Source organism: Oncorhynchus gorbuscha, linkage group LG05 (genome assembly GCF_021184085.1).
Source record: "Oncorhynchus gorbuscha isolate QuinsamMale2020 ecotype Even-year linkage group LG05, OgorEven_v1.0, whole genome shotgun sequence".
Classification (NCBI taxonomy): domain Eukaryota; kingdom Metazoa; phylum Chordata; class Actinopteri; order Salmoniformes; family Salmonidae; genus Oncorhynchus; species Oncorhynchus gorbuscha.
The window spans coordinates 47,720,536-47,734,826 of record NC_060177.1 but is presented as its reverse complement, the minus strand read 5'-3'; the positions used below and the strand labels follow the sequence as shown (position 1 = coordinate 47,734,826).

At 48.5% G+C, this 14,291-nt stretch overlaps 1 protein-coding gene across 1 annotated transcript in view; it reads left to right on the top strand.

Annotated features, from left to right (window-relative positions):
- adgrv1 (adhesion G protein-coupled receptor V1) overlaps window positions 1-14,291 on the top strand; it is a 230,300-nt gene that overhangs the window by 68,237 nt on the left and 147,772 nt on the right. The window contains 26 exon segments of the mRNA XM_046350008.1: window positions 140-242; window positions 244-961; window positions 1,049-1,258; window positions 1,943-2,073; window positions 2,189-2,288; window positions 2,571-2,750; window positions 3,021-3,190; window positions 3,533-3,620; window positions 4,748-4,826; window positions 5,218-5,356; window positions 5,526-5,667; window positions 5,864-6,129; window positions 6,356-6,531; window positions 6,710-6,837; window positions 6,981-7,162; window positions 8,317-8,463; window positions 8,676-8,756; window positions 8,969-9,230; window positions 9,810-9,932; window positions 10,369-10,591; window positions 10,715-10,919; window positions 11,492-11,638; window positions 11,853-12,108; window positions 12,634-12,836; window positions 13,617-13,793; window positions 14,035-14,217. Of these exon segments, the coding sequence (XP_046205964.1) occupies window positions 140-242; window positions 244-961; window positions 1,049-1,258; window positions 1,943-2,073; window positions 2,189-2,288; window positions 2,571-2,750; window positions 3,021-3,190; window positions 3,533-3,620; window positions 4,748-4,826; window positions 5,218-5,356; window positions 5,526-5,667; window positions 5,864-6,129; window positions 6,356-6,531; window positions 6,710-6,837; window positions 6,981-7,162; window positions 8,317-8,463; window positions 8,676-8,756; window positions 8,969-9,230; window positions 9,810-9,932; window positions 10,369-10,591; window positions 10,715-10,919; window positions 11,492-11,638; window positions 11,853-12,108; window positions 12,634-12,836; window positions 13,617-13,793; window positions 14,035-14,217 (4,819 nt within the window).

The window sequence follows — 14,291 nt, the reverse complement described above, 5'->3', positions numbered from 1 at the left end:
ATCATTGCATCTTCTTACCTTGGAATTTGCACTGAATCGACATATTGCTGCTATTCAAACAGAATTCTTAACTAACTCTCTGTCTCTCTCTCTCTCTCTCTATCTCTATCTCTATCTCTATGACATCACATCACATCAGTGGTGGTCATTTTAGCCAAGTGGAGGTCCTCTACAGCACCTCAGAGATAGACATAGTGAGCATGGCCCAGACAGAGGGCCAGGACTTGCTGTTGTACTACAACCCCCCCGGTGTCAGGAGTACCCTCTGGCATCCCCCGCAGGCCTGTCAATGTCAGCTCTCTGGGAGACCCCCTGGCTGCCTGTGCTGCAGTCTGCCTGAGGGAGCAGGCCTGCCAGGCCTTCTCCCTGTCTCCTCCTGGGGGCTCGTCCCCCATGGCTTCCTGCACCTGGGTGACCAGCGGGGCTGCCCAGCTCGCCGCGTCCGCCCAGACCCTCACCTATGCCAAAAACACCACCGCCGCCGCCGTTCTCTTCAGCTCGCAGGCCGCGGCGGGTAGCGACTACACCACCATGACAGCGCAGATGGCCATCTTGGAAGACGGCTCGTGTGTAGCCAACCTGACCGTTCCCATTCTGACGGACAAACTCCCCGAGATGGACGAGAGCTTCTCCATCCGCATCCTGAAGGTGGAGCTGGTTAACTTAACCGTGGCTGAGAAGAACCTGCCCTCCATAGGGCAACCGGACAAGGCAGTGGTCACCATAGGCATGAACGGCGATGACTTTGGGGTGTTTCTCATCTACAGCCTCAGCCCTAACGCCACAGAGGACGGGATCTATCTGGAGGTGAGAGAGGAGCCACGCGTCTCAGTACCCCTGGTCGTAGAGAGGAGGGGGGGCAGCCTAGGACAGGTGACAGTGGAGTGGAGGTACGTGGGCGGAATGGCTACACCCAACACTGACTTCACCGGGACGGGGGAAACACTTGTCTTTGCCGACGGTAGGTTTAAAAGCTAGTACTGCATAATGCTTTTTGGATATGAATATTATTTTGATATACAGTATATTTGGTTCTCTCCATCCAAAGGCGATTTGAAGAAGACCATTGAGATAGTGATTACGGATGACTCGGAGCCAGAGGACAGCGAGACCCTGATGGTTGGCTTGGTGAAGACGGCGGGAGGCAGCCGGATCCTGCCCAGCTCCGACACGGTCACCATCGTCATCCTGGCCAATGACAACGTGGCGGGGGTGGTGGGCTTCCACGCAGCCTCACGCTCTGTTGTGGCCAGAGAGGGTGGGTGTAGTACAGAGGGGACCCTGTATGTCGCTTCAATGAAGCGAGCATCAACTGAATCACTGTGTGAATTATTTAGCTCTGCACCGAGCCAGTTTACCAAGCAGCCACTGATGACATAATGACCCCTGCCTCCCCTGATAGTAACCCCTGTCATAATTGAATTCAATATCATGGCTTTGTGATCACAAATTCGTACGCGCGCTGTTTTGTAGAGGGCAACACAGCTACCATTCCTCAACCTCATCACTTCGCTCTCCGTGCATTCGGAAACTTCCAATGAATTAATGAAGGAATGCAAGGGATAGTGGGAGGAGCATGTTGCAACAGGTGGCACACGTAGTAAGTTCCAGGCACGGCTCATTGGGTATGCACGACGGAGCCCTTCCACTCTTATCTGTGGCGAATACTTACACCAGTTCCTAATGGATTGATTCTTTCCGAGCCACCTACAGTAGCTAAGGGAAGACCTTCATAAGGCTGTAATCAAAGCCTGTATCCTGGTCTACTAATCTAAAACAGCAAACTATGGGCGACATTTTGCACAAGGAATTGGCAATGAGAAATAACCTTAACTTTTCCCGTAGACAGGAAGGCTTACTGTATAATCCAGTGCCAGTTACAAATACAGCTTGACATGTATTACATTAAAAAGTGACTAAGGTGTGTGTGTGCGTGTTGTAGGGGAGATGCTGTCCCTGCTGGTGACCAGGACAGCTCCTGGTCTGGGGAACGCCACTGTGAACTGGGTCATCCAAGGCCCCCGCGTTGCCAGGACCTTTACACATACCTCAGGACTACTATTCTTCACCGAGGTAAACAAACTGACCGGGGTAACGCCTCGGTATGGTGTACATGCCGTGTCTAGTATTCGGTTCATTCTGTTGTATATGGTGCTTGATGTTCGAGCATCTCCTGTCACTCACACAGGGAACACTGAACGCTACCATAGTCCTCCAGCTACTTGAAGACGCAACCCCTGAGGAGAATGAAGAATATAGGGTGGTCCTGTCCAACATCCACACTTACGGTAAATCACATTCCCTGGCCTCGGCTGACCAACGTAACAACATGCACATTGAAATCCCTCCTATGTACTTGGATCTCTATGTATTTCACTTTTAGCTTGACCATGCTTGTCATTTAAGAAGCACGTTTTTTGTTGACAATGACTCTATGCAGCATGGATCAGGCATAGAGGTTGCCATAGCAATGAGTTTTTAGTCTGTTCGACCCTGTAACCTGTAAGGCTAGGAAATGAGTGTGACTCGTGTTTGTATGGATATTATCCGTCAGTGTTCTGTTCCCCCAGGTGTTCTGGTAACGGGTCACGCAGCGCTGGACGTCCAGGGGCTCGAGGCTGTGGTTACCGTGGATACCAGTGACGAGCCGTTCGGGATGCTGAGCATCGCCCCATCCTCCCTCAGCCTGAGCACAGAGGAGCGAGACGGTGTCCTCAACGTCTTCATCAACAGAGAGCTTGTGGCCTCAGGTCAGTCTGGATTAGGGATTTGGGAGGAGCTAGCAGCGACAGAGTGTTTCCCGATCGCGTGATCAGACCAGGGAAAACTCCAGGCCTTAAGGATGAGAAAAGTTGGGACTGTACTGTACATTTTGATCTATTGTCTCAAAACAAGATTAGCCGCAAATGCCGCTATGTTAATTAATCAGATGTCACCCAGTGACTGCTATTAGTTAACTGGATCTAACGTTAAAGAAAATGTGTTTGTTAACAGCCAAGTATGTGCTGTTCTGTGTTCAGGGGCGGTGAATATCAGCTATGAGACGGTGCGAGGGTCCCTCCAGAACCTGTCCCAGGTGGAAGGGGGCGGCGGCCTGGCTGAACCAGGACAGGACTTCCTCCCTGCGTCGGGCTCAGTGATCCTGCAGGATGGACAGACTTCGGTGGCCATCCCCATCATGATACTAGATGTAAGGCCACCACCAGGGCTGGACTCAATGCCTTTTGAATTCAGTCAATTCATCAAATAAGCTGACATTCCAATTGCTCAAATGCTCCGTTTTCCTCAATGCTTCTCTATGCAATTTTAGGGGGAATTGGAATGCCAGTTTACTTGCTATATTGACTGAATTGGAATTGTCTCCAACCCTGGCCACCACAGCAAACACGGTCATATTTCTCTCATATGGCATAATGGCTGGTGGTACTCTGGTAGGCTAAGTGTAGGATGCCTATTGAGTTTTCCTAGAATTCAAACAGTGTAAATGTCGCAGACTATATGTTATACAAATGATATACATTTTGTGTTCCAGGATGACATCCCCGAGTTGCAGGAATTCTTCCTAGTCAACATTACATCTGCAGTACTCATCACCACCCTCTCACCTGCCCCTAAACTAGGTATGCTGTGTTTGGCATTGTACCGAAACTGGCAACTAGGTTAATCACAAACAAAGCATTCTAAATGTGCATGGTTTTCCCACAGCGATCCTATAGGTCACTTTTAGTTCTACATGTCATTTGATGGGGTTAACAACCACTCCCCTGTTATGTACTGTAAATTCCCCTTTCATGTTCAAATCTGTGTAATCTGTGTTGTATCTCTTATTTTCTCCTCTCTCTCTCTTTTCATTTCTCTTCTATTCCATTCTGTGTGATGAGTAGAAGTTGTATATTTTACACTGAAAGGTAACATATATTTAGTGTTTATTACAGTATAATGCTTTGCGTTGTGTAGTATGGCATAATGGCTAATATGCGATTCATTCACTGTACATTACATTATGTTCAACGTGCACAGTTTTATCATTGATCTGCAAATATATCTAAAATGTAACTGGCACTACTGTGTCTTGTGTAATCATAACCATAGCCCATTTTATGAATGGGTAACTTAAGGAAACAACGAGTAGACAGAATACAACACAGACTGGAGAGGCATAGGGCCCATCTGCCAGCCAGCACTCAGTGGCTACGATTCTTCTGATTGATTGATGCCTCTATGATTGAGGGGCTGTTGGGATTTGGGTCGAGCTGAAAAACACTGTGGTGAGCAGTGGGAATGCCAAACCAAACGCTTTAAATGGCCCTCGTGCTGTCTGTGCCCAGATCGAGATACAGACATGCAGGCAGACAGGAAGACAGGCAGACAGGCAGACAGGCAGACAGACAGGCAGACAGACAGGCAGACAGACAGACAGACAGACAGACAGACAGACAGACAGACAGACAGACAGACAGACAGACAGACAGACAGACAGACAGACAGACAGACAGAACGAACGAACATTAGAAATCAGTCAAGCTGGCTGCATGTGAAAAGTGAATGGCCCTCGTCTCCTCATCTTGTGCTCCTATTGTAGCGTCAAACAAGTGCTTCATATCCTCTTTAGATGCTCTCAACCCCGCTTTGCGATCATAGTGATCATGCTGAAGCTAATGCTAGTTTTTTTATGATATTATTACTGGAACAAGACTTTAGGACATGCGCTACCATTCCCCATTGCAATGTTGCGTTTTCTCTTCAGACACCCAGGGTTTGGTGGCAGAAATCATCATTGGCGCCAATGATGGAATTCGAGGTGTCATTGAATGGACAAACACAAAGTGAGTGGCTCTGTGTTCAACCTCTCGTTCACAGTGATTTCCCCCCCTTTCTCTCCATTTACGAGATGCCCTCTGTTTCTAAGAGCACCTGTGGTTGTGCAGATATACCCAGAAGCACTCCCTCTACTCTACCGCATTTTCCCTCACACTGACTGCTTGGCTGAGAAAAGCCCGCACTGCTCTCACCTCTTTAGTAGGATCTGTTACTCTTTCCCCTTTCATGGCTTAGTCATTTAGCAGACCCTTATATCCAGAGTGACTTACAGCTGCACCCGTCTTCAGGTAGATGGGTGAGACAAGGCACATATTATAGCCATAGCAAGTAAATCCTTACTCTCTCCTCTCTAGTGGCAGACAAATCTGATGTTTGTCTGTGTGTTTTCCCCTGTAGCTTCGAGGTGAATGAGACCGTGGGCGTGCTGAGCCTGGTGGCCTACAGGAGCGCAGGGACCTACGGAAACGTCTCGCTCGTCTTCTACGCTCAGAACCTGGAAGCTCAGCTGGGCCTGGACTACAACGCCACTCCATCGGTGAGGCCCGTGCCACTAACCCACTAAACCGCCGATCAGAGTTCTTAATGAGTAGGGCCAGGAATTTTCCCTGACCATTTGTTCTGACCGGGGGAAAAAATCTGGGCCCCAACAATGAGACTAAATGCGCCTTGTCATTGTGAGTTCACACGTTTTGTTTGTTCTTCAGACGCTCCACTTCGCTGATGGGGAGAGGCATCAGTTTGTTGAGGTTCAGATCGTGGATGACGTCATCCCAGAGGGAGCTGAAAGGTTCCAGCTGATTTTGGCTAATCCATCGTCCGGGCTGGAGCTGGGAGACGATACCACAGGTAGGATGTTCTGGAAGCCTGTAGCATCATGCATGTTCGCTACACATGTTTTAAATTGTATTTTATTGGCCATTTTTTGTGTAGTCTACGTGTGTAGTCTACGTACCTATGGTTTCACAGACATTGTTGATTGGTTTCACAAGAATCGTCAAGTGAAAACTGCTCTCCCTGTCTCCTCTGTCCCGTGGCTCCGTAGCCATGGTGAGCATCTTGGCCAGCGACGACGGCCATGGTGTCATTTCCTTCAACAGCAGCCAGCACTTCCTGTTGAGGGAACCCACGTCGGTGTCCGGGCTGGGGGAGAGTGTGGCCACCCTGTATGTGGTGCGTGACCCACCCCAGGGCACCTTCGGTGCCGTCAGCGTCCAGTTCACCATCACAGATGCCAACAAAACGCTGGCCCAGGATGACCTCATGCCCTGGCAGGGAATTGTGGAGCTGGAGGACGGAGTCAGGTTCAAGGTGAAGGGGACCATGGACTTCAGTCAGTCTAGAAGATATACAGGAGAACTGATTGAATAGATTGAAGATATTTTGGAGGATTGAGAATAGATTGAAATGATATATAGGCAAGGGCAAGAACCTTTTCTAGATGTGTTTCAGCCTATAAAGCCCTTCATATTCTAATTTTGACGTTCTCTGATGTGTTGGCATTCTCTGCCGTTCCTGCCGTGATGTGATGTTCTAGACTCTGGAGATCTGGGCGGTTCTGGATGCTGAGCCCGAGGTGAACGAGACGTTCACGGTAACTCTGTCCAATCCAACGGGAGGGGCGCGGCTTGGAGACACACTCCACACACTCATCACCGTGCTTCAGAACTCCGCCCCACTGAGCCTCTTCCGCATCGCACCCTCCCTCAATAGGTGAGCATGTGATCGCACGCACACACACACACACACACACACACACACACACACACACACACACACACACACACACACACACACACACACACACACACACACACACACACACACACACACACACACACACACACACACACACACACACACACTCACACATGTACCTCTATCTCTGCAGGGCTGACAGCTCTGTGGTGGGGGAAGAGGGTGGTAGGACTGTGTTCTTGACCGTGTCCCGCAGTAACGGTCTAGAGGCAGCGGTCAGTGTGGAGTGGGAGACCCAGTCGGACACAGCCATTGCCATGGGTAAGATGGGCTGGAAACTCTGCTTCTGCACACACAGTTAATGTCATTATATCCACACTACACAATCCAGTGGCAATTTCTGTTTCGAGTCTGTGTCCACTTGTTTACCATGATATACAGTGATTGTACTAGTCTATTTTCAGAGGGGACTCTTCCAGTGATGGCAGTGTATCAGATCTTCCCAGAGACCCCCACCTCAGGCTGGTGTTCCCTGGCTGATGGTGCCTCTCCTCTGGCCATGAGGTTGGACATGCCCTCCCCTGGTGGCTCCACCCAGACCCATGCCACTCTGTACAGGTGGCAGGGGGTGTTGGTACCTATACAGGTAATCTAGTTCAAGTTCAGGATCTTTTTGCGGTCATAGACAGTGAAATACATGGATATGGACTAGCATTAGAAAATTAACAATTTCACATCATTTAGATGAGAAGGATCTTATTTCGGTGGCAGAAGTAGGGTATGGGGGGGATTTGTTGTATCTTTCAGTCCTATCATGTGGAACAGAGAGTAGGTTGCTGCTGTCTATCAATTCTCCTCTACAGGCAGTTAACCAATGGACTTGTAGAGAGAAATGTAATTCATCTAAACATTAGCCTATGTGTAGAGTCAAGAGATCAAAGGTCAAACTGCATCGGTGCAGTAGCTGAACTACATAGGAGGCAAAGAAGGAAGAAAGGGTAGGAGTGAACATGGGAAGAAAGACATAAACCACCAACCCGTAATAGCTTTTAGGTAACGGCCTTACTTTGTGTTGCATCCACACATGCATAACTCAATGTCATGATCACTCATGATTACAAATGTATGATGTGTCTCTCTCTCTCTCTCTCTCTCTCTCTCTCTCTCTCTCTCTCTCTCTCTCTCTCTGAATCTCTCTCTCTGAATCTCTCTCTCTCTCTCTCTCTCTCTCTCTCTCTCTCTCTCTCTCTCTCTCTCTCTCTCTCTCTCTCTCTCTCTGAATCTCTCTCTCTCTCTCTCTCTCTCTCTCTCTCTCTCTCTCTCTCTCTCTCTCTCTCTCTCTCTCTCTCTCTCTCTCTCTCTCTCTCTCTCTCTCTCTCTCTCTCTCTCTCTCTCTGAATCTCTCTCTCTCTCTCTCTCTCTCTCTCTCTCTCTCTCTCTCTCTCTCTCTCTCTCTCTCTCTCTCTCTCTCTGAATCTCTCTCTCTCTCTCTCTCTCTGAATCAATCTCTCTCTCTCTCTCTGAATCTCTCTCTCTCTCTCTCTCTCTCTCTCTCTCTCTCTCTCTCTCTCTCTCTCTCTCTCTCTCTCTCTCTCTGAATCAATCTCTCTCAATCTCTCTCTCTCTGAATCAATCTCTCTCTCTCTCAATCTCTCTCTCTCTGAATCAATCTCTCTCTCTCTCTCTCTCTCTCTCTCTCTCTGAATCAATCTCTCTCTCTCTCTCTCTCTCTCTGAATCAATCTCTCTCTCTCTCTCTCTCTGAATCTCTCTCTCTCTCTCTCTCTCTGAATCTCTTCAGTCGGTGAGGATCCAGGATCCTAGTGTGTGTGTGGGCTTCTCTGTGAACGGCTCGTACAATGTAGCGATCACACACGGAGGCCACGCTGACTCCCCCGCAGTCAACCTCAGCCTGTTCAGAGTGCAGCCGGACCACAACCTTACACTGGTGAAGCCCCTCACTTCTTTGGCTTGACGGTTGTCCATTCATTTGGGGTCCTAATGATTACGTTTTCTACCTGTTATTAAGATGACGTAAGATCCACACGGTCACTGGCCTGATGTTCCTATGATACGTTCTTTATAACAGCCACTCAATGGCAGTGGCATTATGTTGAGTATTGTGTTCTTTTCACTCAAATGCAACCCTTTCCCCCCTAGGAACAAACGTTGGCTGTTGAAGCTCTTGATGTCAAACACTTCTCCGTTGAAGGAAGAGACTACTTGATTGCCTCCAGCCAGGTGAGTTTGGGGGTTAAAAGGAACACGACTTGCCATAACCTGTGAGGCATACCGGTACACTGCTACACAGGTGTCATAGATCATGATACCCATATGCACACCACCACATGACTATTTTTCATTCAAATCAAAAACGCCCAATGGATAGAGTCCACAACCACCTGGAGTTGATTTTCGACTAGCTAGTAGCTAACTCCTCCTGTTTCCACCAGGTGTTCGTGCGGACTGGGAGTACCTTTGTTGTCCACCAGAGCCTGGAGCTTCAGGGTGTCCTCAGTGTGTCTCTGCTCTCCCACGGGACCCGTCTCTACCTGGCTGCCTGTGTGGGGAAGGAGACTGAGGACGGCTGTGTGCTGTTCCAGTGGAGTCAAGGACACTTCCAGAACCCCAGGCCTCTGCCTGTCAGCAGCAGAGCTCAACAAGTGGAGTCTCTCACCAGGGGAGCAGACACTCTCCTATTGGTCGCCACTGAAGGTGACCTCGCGTGACCTCCTCCACGAACCATGCCTTTGCAACCGCTCCATTTGTGTTTGCCGGTGCCATTTTGTTCTCGCTCTGAGAGGGCGCGTGTGGTGCGGAGATGGTGTACTGCAGTTGTGATGCGTAAGGCACAGTCAATGTGTCCCCGGTCTACTAAAGACAAAACATGATCTGTGTGCACAGATGGGAGGGAGTAAGGCGCCAAAAGTCCTAATGTATATTGGAGCATGTATTTATGTATGTTTTGATGAAACACCACGGACCACAATCCACATAAGTGAAGTAGGTAGGCTCTATGCTGTGAGTTTCCTGGAAGGCTCACTGTAGTAGGCCATAGGGAAACCACAGAAAGGCTCAGGGGGTGTAATTTATAGGAGTTGGGTGTGTCAGCACGGCCCATGCTTAACATAACCGCCTCGTGAAAGAATAGAGTGCAAACATAAAGCTCTGTCCGTGTGTGCGTGCGCATGTGTGTGTGTGTGTGTGTGTGTGTGTGTGTGTGTGTGTGTGTGTGTGTGTGTGCATGCGTGGGTGGGCGCGTTCATCCGTGTGTGTGTGTGTTCCTATCCTCAGGTTCCTCTCCCTCCTGTGAGGTTTTTGTATGGGGACCCACACAGGAGTTCCCTCAGCACAGCCAGTCTATCCCCCACCCTGGCCTGGGCTCTGCCCACCCCTTCACCCTGCCCTCAGGGATCAGTGAGTACACACACACACACACACACACACACACACACACACACACACACACACACACACACACACACACACACACACACACACACACACACACACACACACACACACACACGCAATGATGGTCAACTCGGAGACCCCTAGGTGTTATCATTCAATCAATACTATCATGGTGATGGCGATTTACAATGATGACGACCTCGTTATTTCAAAGACACCTACAAATCTTTAACATTGGTAGTCTTGTCAAATCAAATTGTGCTGGTCACCTACACATGTTCAGCAGATGTTATTGCGGGTGTAACGAACTGCTTGTGCTTCTAGTTTCCGACAGTGCAGCAATATCTAACGAGTAATATCTAACAATTTCACAACTTATCCCTGTATCCCCACTAAAGATGTGTCTCTCTCTCTGTTTCTCCCTCTGTGTCTCTCTCAGCCCATGTCCTGCTGGCGGGGAGGAATGGCTCAGCGCTGTACACCTGGAGGTCTGACACCAGTCTGTTTGCCATGGTGCTCAGGTCACCTTCAGCCTCTCACTTCCTCTCTCTACCTCTACCCTACTTCAACACCACCAAGAGCCTCATAGCAGCCACCGAGCCCTCCGGCTCAACCCTGTATGAGCTCACCACGGTCTCCAACCACTCTGACTTCATACCCAGGTACCTATGACGCCCCACTGTTCCCGTGGCAACCCATTACATTCTGACCAGAGGTATTGATCAATTCGTTGTGGTCGTCTTCTCTGACCGTTGTCCGTTTGCTCTCTGCCGCCACACTCTCAGCTATGGCGAGTTGCGTTTCACACCCGGTGACCGGGAGTTGGAGATTGCGGTGAACATCATCGACGACGATGCCCCGGAGGAGGAGGAATGGTTCCGTGTGGTCCTAAGAAATCCCAAGGGAGGGGCTGAGATTGGCTTTGGTGGTCAGATGACTGTGCTTATTCCGACCAATGACGACGCCCATGGAGTCATAGGCTTTGCACAGGTACCCTCCTCTGTTGCTTAACTGTGATTCACAGTGCATTTCAAATTAGGTTTTTGTCACTTGCATTTATATATTTCTACATATACAGTGGGGAGAACAAGTATATGATACACTGCTGATTTTGCAGGTTCCCTACTTACAAAGCATGTAGAGGTCTAATTTTTATCATATGTACACTTCAACTATGAGAGACGGAATCTAATACAAAAATCCAGAAAATCACATTGTATGATTTTTAAACAAACAAAGGTTTCTGTACCAAATATTAAGTTCTGCTTTTCTGATGTATCGAATACTTATGTCATGCAATGAAATGCAAATTAATTACTTAAAAATCATACAATGTGATTTTCTGGATTTTTAGATTCCGTATCTCACAGTTGAAGTGTACCTATGATAAAAATGACAGACCTCTACATGCTTTGTAAGTAGGAAAACCTGAAAAATCGGCAGTGTATCAAATACTTGTTCTCCCCACTGTATACGTGTTCGTGTTTGTATTTATCGGTGTTCCAATACATTTGAATGGTCAAATCTACTTTATATTGCACAATGATGTTGCCACTCTCCAGGGATCTCTATCTGTGGAAGTAGAGGAGTTGGAGCGGAGCAACCCTATCTCTCTGAGGGTCGAGAGGAGGAGAGGGACCTTCGGCAGACTGACCGTCCACTGGGCAGCCAACGGCAGTCTGGAAGACATCTTTCCCACGTCTGGAGTGGTGAGGCTCTCTCTCTCTCTCTCTTGGGATTATCTCTTTCACTGTTCACTTTGAGGAAAATGTAGACATAGAGAAATAGAAGCAATACAGAACAACTATCTGATGTGAAATTTCCAATTTAGTTGATTAGTTCATTGGTTGTGAATTGACTTCCTGGATTGGCTGAGCTACAGAGGGACTGACGTCATCCACCGTCAACTGTTTTCGATCTCAGGTGACGTTTTCTGAGGGCCAGGTGGTGGCTACCATCTCTATGACCGTGGTAGCAGACGGCGTTCCTGAGTTGAGGGAGAGGGTCACCCTTACCCTTTTGGATGTCACCACGGTGGGCCTAGACCAGCTCTCCAGGGGGGCGCTGATTGACCCACAGAGGGCACAGGCCCTTCTCACCATCCTGCCCAACGGTTCTCCCTATGGGGTGATAGGCTGGCACCTGGATTCCCAGTACCTCCACACACAGGAGCCCCAGAGTAAGAGGCCAGCTGTTTAGATTGACTTTAAAATATATATATATATGTATTAATGTATTTATACAAGAAAAAAATATGTGAGATTGTGTATAGTTAAGAACAATACATATGCAATTATCTTACACATCAAGGATAACAGAAAGCCATATTTGAACCATGTCCATTTTTAAAGCTTCTAAAGTGTATGGTAGGTTGTCATAACTTGATTTGACAGGAGCTATGACATTGGTAGGACTCATTTCTACTCATTATCCAAATTGTTTCTGTCCTTGCACAGGCTGTAAGGTTTCTGTTTATTTTTTTACTTGGCAAGTCAGTTAAGAACAAATTCTTATTTTCAATGACGGCCTAGGAACAGTGGGTTAACTGCCTTGTTCAGGGGCAGAACAACAGATTTTCACCTTGTCAGCTCGGGGATTCGATCTTGCAACTTTTCAGTTACTAGTCCAAAGCTCTAACCACTAGGCTACCTAATGTGTGTTGTCTGACGCTCCTTGTCCATGTTTGCCTCTGCTTTCACCTCAGAGAGTCCCACTAATGTCACCCTCACCATTGTGAGAGAGCAGGGAGTGTCCGGGGAGGTGGCGGTCCACTACCAGACCAGACCGGCCCTGTCCCAGCCCCCCTCCAACCAGGCCAGCACCCCACAGGACTACACATCCCGGGAGGACACCGTCATCATGAAGGAGCATGCCACCATGGCCCTCGTCACCATCACCATCCTGCCAGTACGAAGAATAATAGAATAGGACTTTTTCGACAAACAATCACCAGGTGTCCTCCCGGGACCCCTGAGGACAGTACAGTAGAATCCTCTCTACTTTTCCCTCTTTTCCTCTCCTTTTCTCTCCTCTCTTTACCTCGCCTCCTCTCTCCCACCCAAGCAGTGTGGATTTAGATTGGTTCAGCAAACAGCCGGGCTTTCTGCCTGTTCTGGATGCTTTCTGCCTACAGCTAAGACCCATACCAGGCATAAAACCACCAGTGCTGGGCCTTTCACCAAGGAAACCCGCTACTTATCTCCCGTCACCCCAGAATAGATCCGTTCCCAGTAAATTGCAGTGCTGAGTCGCTATTTTAACCTCCACTAATGGTAACTATTATTGTGTTTTGTTGAGACTGAGAGGAGCTTGAAAACAAGGCCTTGATATCAATGTGCTCTCAAACTGCCAGCATCTATTAAGGTGATTTATGAGAGTAAAGTTGCTTCAGTGGAACAAGGACAAGCTTAGTAGTTCATTTCTGTGGGTTGGGTGTTAAAAATGGTTTCCCTTCTTCCTGATTTAGCATTTACCATGATCCCACAGTGTTGCCCAGTTCAGGTCCTCAGGGCTGTGTGTGTGTGTGTGTGTGTGTGTGTGTGTGTGTGTGTGTGTGTGTGTGTGTGTGTGTGTGCATCTGTGTGTGTGTGTGTGTGTGTGTGTGTGTGTGTGTGTGTGTGTGTGTGTGTGTGTGTGTGTGTGTGTGTGTGTGTGTGTGTGTGTGAATGCACACGTGCATATCCCCAGGACGAGGCTCCGGAGCTGGCTGAGAGCTTCCTGGTGAACATCACAGGCGTGGAGCTGGTGGGGGGGTTGACAGGGGCTGGCCAGCCCAGTGTGAAGAGGCCTGGCATGGAGGTGGCTGTGGTCACTATCCAGGAGAACGACGACCCACGGGGGATCCTGCAGTTCAGCGTCTCACAGGTCAACCAGAAAAAACATCACACTACTCCCTCTGCTCATACGTTAGCAATGCTGCTGAAGTATAACACTCCCTTCCTTTCTGTAGTATCTCACAACACATTACAACAGTAACTACTGTACATGATGCTACGGTTTGGAGATTATCTGAAAACTCTATCCAAAGAAAGAATACATACAAATAGTTATTTTAATCCTATTCAGGTGTTAATGCTTCAACTCTGTTTCGGTATCTGCTTCTTAGGAAGAGTCCGGAGGGGTACTGGCCTATGAGGTGCCCCAGCCCGGGAACCTCCTCCGCCTACCTGTGGTGCGATTGGCTGGCAAGACTGGGAGGGTGGTGGTGTACTGGGAGGCGCGGACAATCACTGCCAGCCTCGATGACTTCATTCCTGCTTCTGGGAATATCACCTTTCAAGATGGCCAGGTAAAGTGATTAGTTAAGTAGTTAGTTAAGTTAGGTCACCTCACTATGATCCACTTGGTCTAGTTGAGCTTCTA